This window comes from Artemia sp. Qi Xiang Cuo, chromosome 8 (assembly GCF_049724085.1).
Source record: "Artemia sp. Qi Xiang Cuo chromosome 8, ASM4972408v1, whole genome shotgun sequence".
Lineage (NCBI taxonomy): Eukaryota > Metazoa > Arthropoda > Branchiopoda > Anostraca > Artemiidae > Artemia > Artemia sp. Qi Xiang Cuo.
In genome coordinates, this window is record NC_142801.1 from 77,624,007 (window position 1) to 77,632,037 (window position 8,031).

The 8,031-nt window shown below is 38.6% G+C and overlaps 1 protein-coding gene across 1 annotated transcript in view; it reads left to right on the forward strand.

The window, feature by feature from the left end:
• LOC148949811 (U6 snRNA-associated Sm-like protein LSm4) overlaps nt 1-7,830 on the forward strand; it is a 50,010-nt gene extending 42,180 nt beyond the window's left edge. The window contains exon 5 of the mRNA XM_089093111.1: nt 7,671-7,830. Within this exon, the coding sequence (XP_088949237.1) occupies nt 7,671-7,753 (83 nt within the window). The 3' untranslated portion in view covers nt 7,754-7,830. The remainder of the gene's footprint in view (nt 1-7,670) is intronic.
• Nucleotides 7,831-8,031: the final 201 nt, after the last annotated feature.

Sequence of the window (8,031 nt, forward strand, 5' to 3'; positions counted from 1 at the left end):
GGTGGACTAAGACCCCAATTCTGAGCTAGTGAATTTCCACCATTCGGGTTGGTGGACTAAGACCCTAATTCGGAGTTTGTGAATGTCCACCATTCAGGCTGGTGGACTGAGACCCCAATATTGAGCTAGTGGATTTCCACCATTCAGGCTGGTGGACTAAGACCCCAATTCTGAGCTAGTGAATTTCCACCGTTTAGGCTGGTGGACTGGGACCCTAATAGTGAGCTGGTGAACTAAGACCCTAATTTTCCAACTCTTGCATTTCATGACAGAAATTCAAAATGAACAAGTCTGAAATAGCAAACTAGTCATCCCAAACTATTGGTTTCAGACAACAAACACCAATGATGGACTAAGAATTCTAGCTCTGAAAAGTTCAAATAGCAAACTACACATCCCAAATCGTAATTTTCTGACAACACACACCTATGAAAGGCTATGAAACCTAGCTAATAAAAGCCGGAAATAGCAAATTAACCATCTCAAATCACAAGTTTCAGACAGTACTCACCTATGAATGGCTAAGAAATCCAGCTCGGAAAAGTCAAAAAATAGCAACCCACACATCCCAAATCATAGGTTTCAGACAACACATACCTATGAAAGACTAAGAAATCTAGCTTAGAAAAGCCCGAAATAGTAATTTACATATCCCAAATCCTAGGTTTCAGACAACAATCACCTAAGAAAGGCTAAGAAACCTAGCTCAGAAAAGTCAAAAATAGCAAACTAGTCAACCCAAACTATAGGTTTCAGACAAGAAACACCTATGAAAGGCTAAGAAATTCAGCTCAGAAAAGTCAAAAGTAGCAATCCACCCATCCCAAATCATAGGTTTCAGACAACACACACCTATGAAAGACTAAGAAATCCCACTCAGAAAAGCCCGAAATAGTAATTTACATATCCCAAATCATAGGTTTCAGACATCATTCACCTATGAAAGAATAAGAAACTTTAGCTCATAAAAGCCTGAAATATCGAGACTACTCATCAAAAATTAGAAGTTTCAGACAACAAACGCCTATGACGGACTAAGAATCATATCTATGAAAAGTTCAAATAGCAAACTACACATCCCAAATCATAAGTTTCAGACAACACACACCTATGAACAGCTAAGAAATCCAGCTCAGAAAAGCCTGAAATAGCAACCCACACATCCCAAATCCTAATGTTCTGACAACACATACCTATGAAAGGCTAAGAAACCTAGCTCAGAAAAGTCAAAAATATCAAACTACACAACCCAAATCATAGGTTTCAGACACTACACACCTATGAAAGACTAAGAAATCTAACTCAGAAAAGCCCGAAATAGTAATTTAAATATCCCAAATCATAAGTTTCAGACAGCATTCACCTACGAAATACTAAGAAACCTTAGCTCAGAAAAGTCTGAAATAGCCAACTACTCATCCCAAACTCGAATTTTCAGACAACAAACACCTATGAGTGACTAAGAAACCTTAGCTCTGAAAAGTCCAAAAAGCAAACTATACCTCCCAATCATAGGTTTCAGACACCACACACCTACGAAAGACTAAGAAATCCGGTTATGAAAAGTCGGAAATATCAAATTAACCATCCCAAATCATAGGTTTCAGTCAACACACACCTACGAATGGCTAAGAAATCCAGCTCAGAAAAGTCAAAAAAATAGCAACCCACACATCCCAAATCATAGGTTTCAGACACCACACACCTACGAAAGACTAAGAAATCCGGTTATGAAAAGTCGGAAATAGCAAATTACATATCCCAAATCATAGGTTTCAGACATCATTCACCTATAAAAGACTAAGAAACCTTAGCTCAGAAAAGCCAAAAATAGCAAACTAGTCATCCCAAACTATAGGTTTCAGATAACAAACACCTATGAAAGGCTAAGAAATCCAGCTCAGAAAAGTCAAAAGTAGCAATTCACTCATCCCAAATCTTAGGTTTCATACAACACACACCTATGAAAGACTAAGAAATCCAGCTCAGAAAAGTCAAAAATAGCAAACTACATATCCCATATCATCGGTTTCAGTCAACACACACCAATGAAAGACTAAGAAAAGTAGCTCAGAAAAGTCAAAAATAGCAAACTATTCATCCCAAACTATTGGTTTCAGACAACATTCACCTACGAAATACTAGAAAACCTTAGCTCAGAAAAGCCTGAAATAGCAAACTATACATCCCAAATAATAATTTTATGACAACGCATACCTATGAAAGGCTAAGAAATCCAGCTCAGAAAAGTCGAAAATAGCAAACTACACATCCCAAATCACAGGTTTCAGACACCACACACCTATGAAAGACTAAGAAATCCAACTCAGAAAAGACCAAATAGCAAACTACATATCCCAAATCATAAGTTTCAGTCAACACACACCTACGAATGGTTAAGAAATCCTGCTCAGAAAAGCCTGAAGTAGCAAACTACACAACCCAAATCATAGGTTTCAGACAACTCACATCAACGAAAGACGGGTGCTCGGGGAGAGCCTTTGAGGGTCTGGGGGTCCCTTGCGGGCCGGTGGACCTTGGGGAGCTCGGGGGGACCTTTGGGGACCGGGGGTTGGGCTTGGGGGGCGGGGGTTGGCTTTGGGGGGTCGGGGGGGGCTTTTGGGTGCCGGGGGGACATTTGGGGACCGGTGGAGGGACTTTGGGGCGCCGGTGGTCCTTTGGGAGCCCGGGGGACCTTTGCGGACCAGGGGAGGGCATTTGGGGCAGTGGGGGGCCGGTGGTGGCCCTTGGGGCCCCGGTTGGTCCTTTGGGCGCGCGAGGGGCCTTTGGGGGGCCCGGAGTTGGTCTTTGGGGGTCTGGGTGGGCCTTTGGGGGCGCCGGTGACCCTTTGCGAGCTTGGTGGGTCTTTGAGGGTCCGGGGGACAGTTGGGGGCCTGGGGGACATTTGGGGACCGGTGGAGGGCCTTTGGGAGCTTGGGGGGGGGCTTTTGAGGACCGGGGGCTTCCTTCGGGGTTGGGGTAGGAGGATTGGAACCCTTTGGGGTTGGGGTAGAGGACCTCACAACATTGTTCAAATGAAACTTGTGTATTATAACGACCACACTCAAAACCTCTTCCAAAATCTTCTTTTAAAATGTCTCTATCTGTTTCGCTGAAATAGTTCCATAGCCTGTCTAAAACGGTTTCGCCCAAATAATCCCTAAACGCAAATTCAGCGTGTTCCTTTGTTATTGGCATCTCTGTACTAATGCATTTCAAATTAATATGAAACCTTCTCGCGCGCTAAAACAATTCATCGCTAAGATGTTTCTTACCTAATTGTTTCCATGGCCTTTGGTTATTAATATCCTTTGGAATTCGACCAGTAGAGCTGTTTCCGTGGCAAAGACATTAATGATTTTGGATCTATTCCTGGAGAAATGTTTCTAGGCGAAAATTTTTAAAGTCTGACAGATGATGTCATTGATTGATTGATCTGTCAAGAAAGGGAAAATTAATTTGTTGTTTCTAAGGGGAATTATTGATTCACGATAGGTGAATTGAGGTCGACAGCACAGGTGTTCTGACTCGTGACAGCATCACTTGGTTTATGGTTTTCTCAGTGAGAAAGTTCCTGTTTTTTAAAATTCTCACTGACAAAAACCATAAAAACATAAAAAATGTGGGAAAATTCCTGTTTTTCATTCTCACTGACAAAGTCCATAAAAACATACAAAAATGTGAGAAAGTTCCTGTTTTTAAAATTCTCACTGACAAAAACCATAAAAACAGACATAAATGTGACAAAATTCATGGTTTTTCAAGTGAGAAAATTCCTGTTTTTTCATTCTCACTGAGAAAACCATAAACCACGTGGTTCTATGCCCATATATGGACTCCCCCCTGGAGTATAAGATAGCTCTCTACTACCAAAGTGTGACATTACGGTCGAAAATCTGCCTAGATCTGTAGGTCTTCAGCCTCCCATTTCAAAAACCTGAGAAAATCATAGTTTAGCCCATGGGCGTAGGCAGCATATTGTCTGGGGGGGGGCAGTCGATAGTGTGATGGAGTTTTATCAACTACTTTTTCCAAACCATCTGCTTTTTTAGCCATATCTAATGTAAATTTGAAGGTCTAGGGATGGGCAGATGCCCCCCTCCCTACGCCCATGGTTTAGCCCTGTTAGAACTAACATGTCCTTTTTTTATGCCGCTAGTGCGGTACTGGAAAATCGCAGAGAGCTGTTTAAGGGATCATTTGAAAGCTAATGCTCACATCCACGAGCTTCTTAATAAATGTATCTTGATAACACTAAAATAATATGCAATCTTTAATAAAAACTGTATCTTCAGCTTCAAGACGATAGAGAACTCGGAATTGGAAGAGGATTATAGAACCAAATTTTACAGTGTATTTTGAGGCTAATTATTAGTTTTGGTAGTTCCTGCAAAAAAGCAACTAGAGTATTTATTAGCATGTAAAAATTTCAATACTTTGTCTATTGTACTGTAAGAAAAGATTTTTTTTTGGTTTTGGCTTCTATTTCGATCTAACTCATGCTGATATCCCTAATTCTTCATTTATATTATGTTGCCCTTGTCAAGAAAATTCCTCTCTAATGTATTATGTAGGTATATTCGGAGATCACACTGCATTTCCATGACGTACAATTACCAGTTCAAATAGGGATAGATCCTTTTATTAGACAGTGATATACAATTATACAAAATTTATTTGCTGATGAGGATCGCTGTGTGTATGATCAAAATATCCAGAATTTTTTATCATTGATTTTACTTTCTCATAAAAGGATCTATCCCTATTTGAACTGTTATTTCCACGTAGTGTTATGTATCTTATTCCATCTTAGTATTCATCTTCAGCGTTAGTATATAAAGGATTATCAAATTCCCAACCTTTAATAGTTTCAGAAGTTTGACTCATTTAAAAGCATTTGACTTATCCTGAATAGGCCATTAACCAGCTGATCATAAATGACATAGGTTCCCTACACTATATTGCAGGATTTGTTCTATGATCACAAGTAATGCTTGAATCCCATTTCTGCAAATGTGATTTTTCTATGATATGAAGTGCTATCAAGGTGATTTTACTTGATTTCTTTCGGTTTTTTTTTTTTTGTTTTTGTTTTTTAAGAGAGAAAACAAAAATTGGAAAGAAATTTTGAAAACAAGCACGAATTTGCGATAGGGTAAACGATAGAGTAGGTACGAAAATACATTTATCAACAGATAAAAGACGTCTTTTCTTTTCTTTTTTTTTCATGAATGACAATCTGCAAAACGTATATTTTACTCTTAAATTTGATTGTAAATGGAGTTTCCCTCGTCAGAGTATTCTTTTTTTTTTACGGAAAACCAACAAATTAGACGAAAATCATAGGAAATGTTGACAGATCATAGAGCTTGGAAGGCATGCATCGAGAGTCTGTTTTTTTTTGTCGGGGATGGGGGTACTTTAAATGGTGAAGCTGAGTTTGAACGTAACCGTTATTTTAAATACTTAGTTTTATGTTTTTGACAAGTTTATCTGTAATAAAAGGCTGTATTTGGAATGGAAAGATGTATAGGAAAATATTTGTTTGGAGGGGGATCATGCCATTTTTACATGCCCAATCATTACTACATCTTATGCTTTGCATGAGAACTACTCCCCCCCGCCCCCGAGACATTCCTGGTTTATTTTCATTTTTACTGTAACAAGATGTTTCAACAATTTCACATTTTCCTGTTGATTTTGTTTAATTCGCTACGCTTTAAACTGTTCAACAAATTTCCTATAGTGATCGTTCAATTCAGTCGTTATATCCTTGCCTCTGTTCGTAGTGAAATCCCTGACATCTTCAAAAATGTTGCGTGTCTAGTTTCGTTAAGCTTTTTCTCTTCCATAAATTTGATCCAGAAAATTAGGTTGTATATAGGTACTTAAAGAGGCTTCTTGTATTTGCCCAGTAGGACCCCTTCTAAAATAAAGTTATAATAGCAGATAATTGGACATGGACGTTAAACGTCACATTCGGTAAAAAAATCAAGTCATGTTATCTATCACGTTGTCATCAATTGAGCTGACTTAGCGACTGGATTCAAAGTTTGTTAGTCAAGGAGGCACACTTGTGCCTCTATAAAGAGGCGACCCACCACAATGTTAAGCGATTTCAGGTCCTAGAGGTCGCAGAGAGACGGCGGTAATCGCATTTTGTAGCCCAAGCTCAAACTAAGAAACTTGCAAAATTTAATCCTCCTCTGACTTTATCTTCATGGGTTAAACTGGGCCCGAATTTTCGACCCTCCCACCATAGCCCCCCTTTAAAGTTGTTCGATTAGGCTTAAATTTAGAAGTTAAGCTTTACTAGGGCCAGGAAACTTGTCCTCGAAATTTCAGCTCAATCCGATCACTCCTTCCCTGTTTTCAAAAAACCAAATATAGCCACTTAAAATTCATTTCTTTTTTTTTTCTTAGCCACGCCTACAGGCCACAGTTGGCCACGGATCCGGTTGAATGAGGACTCATTTGAAGCAGAATTCGACCTGTTAGGGCCTTTTGATATTTTCAGACCGAAAAAATTATCCACCGAATTTATATTTACGAAAAACCTTGTTTTCCTATATTAGCCCATGTTAATTTTTCCGACCACAACCCCCTTTAACGTTGTCTGATCGGGCTGAAATTTGGACGATAATCTTTCCTGGGGCCTGGGAGCTTATCCTTGAAATTTCATCTCAATCTGGTCACTCCTTCCCTGTTTTCCAAAAACCAAATATCAAGTTTTTTGGGAATTTGCTTGCGTCGAAAATAGCTTCCATATACTAAAAAACAATTACTATTGTGTCTGTATAGTCTAACGGTTAAACTCCAGACTTTCAGGCGGAAAATCCGGGTTCGATTCACCATCAGAGCAATTTTTTCAATACTGAATTCAAACTTTAAAAAGAAACCCAGTTTCTTTTTTAAATTATTTGAAAAAAATTACGTTTTCTAAAGAGTTAAAGAGGCTGAGTTACAAGGAGCAATAATAAGTAATAAACTGTACAAACACGTGCAGAAATTATTTGAAAAAAACTACGTTTTCTAAAGAGTTAAAGAGTCTGAGTTACAAGGTCGAACCTTAAAACGTACAGGGATTAGGAGGCACAGTTGGGGGGCTGCCGCCCCCAAACCCCCGCTTTCGCAGCCTTTAAATAAAAAAAAGTTTTTTAAACTGAAAGTAAGGAGCGACATTAAATCTTAAAACGAACAGAAATTATTCCGTATATGAAAGAGGCTGTGCCCTCCTCAACGCCTCGCTCTTTACGCTAAAGTTTGACTTTCTCACAACTCTTTTTTTAAACAATAAAAACTTTAGCGTAAAGAGCGAGGCGTTGAGGAGGGCACAGCCTCTTTCATATACGGAATAATTTCTGTTCGTTTTAAGATTTAATGTCGCTCCTTACTTTCAGTTTAAAAAACTTTTTTTTATTTAAAGGCTGCGAAAGCGGGGGTTTGGGGGCGGCAGCCCCCAACTGTGCCTCCTAATCCCTGTACGTTTTAAGGTTCGACCTTGTAACTCAGCCTCTTTAACTCTTTAGAAAACGTAGTTTTTTTCAAATAATATCCATAAGATTCGACACCGTCTGATTAAACGATTCAATCACACTTTGTATAATCTAGCTTTATCGAATGCCTTTATTTTACTTTCCCTTTTTTTACGATATACCCTTTTTTTCAAGGTGGCTTTGGAGCTCGAGGTGGAGGACATATGGGAGGACGTGGAGGCGGTCCTGGACGAGGTGCTGGAAGAGGTGGACATTAATAGTGATCATGTTAAGCTTCAAGATTAATATTATACTTTGTCTTTAAATATACAAACTTTTATAAATTTATTGAAATGTGTATGGTTCTCTTAAAACGAGCAAGTCATGTCCTATGTCCGTCAAAAATTATTGTGAAAACGAATTAATCAAGAACAAAATATTTTTCAAAATATTCTATATAATATCTTATAAAAAGTCCGGATAACAATATATTGTTTACTTGTTCATTACAATATATTGTTAATAATGTATTGATATTATTAATATGTTGTCAATA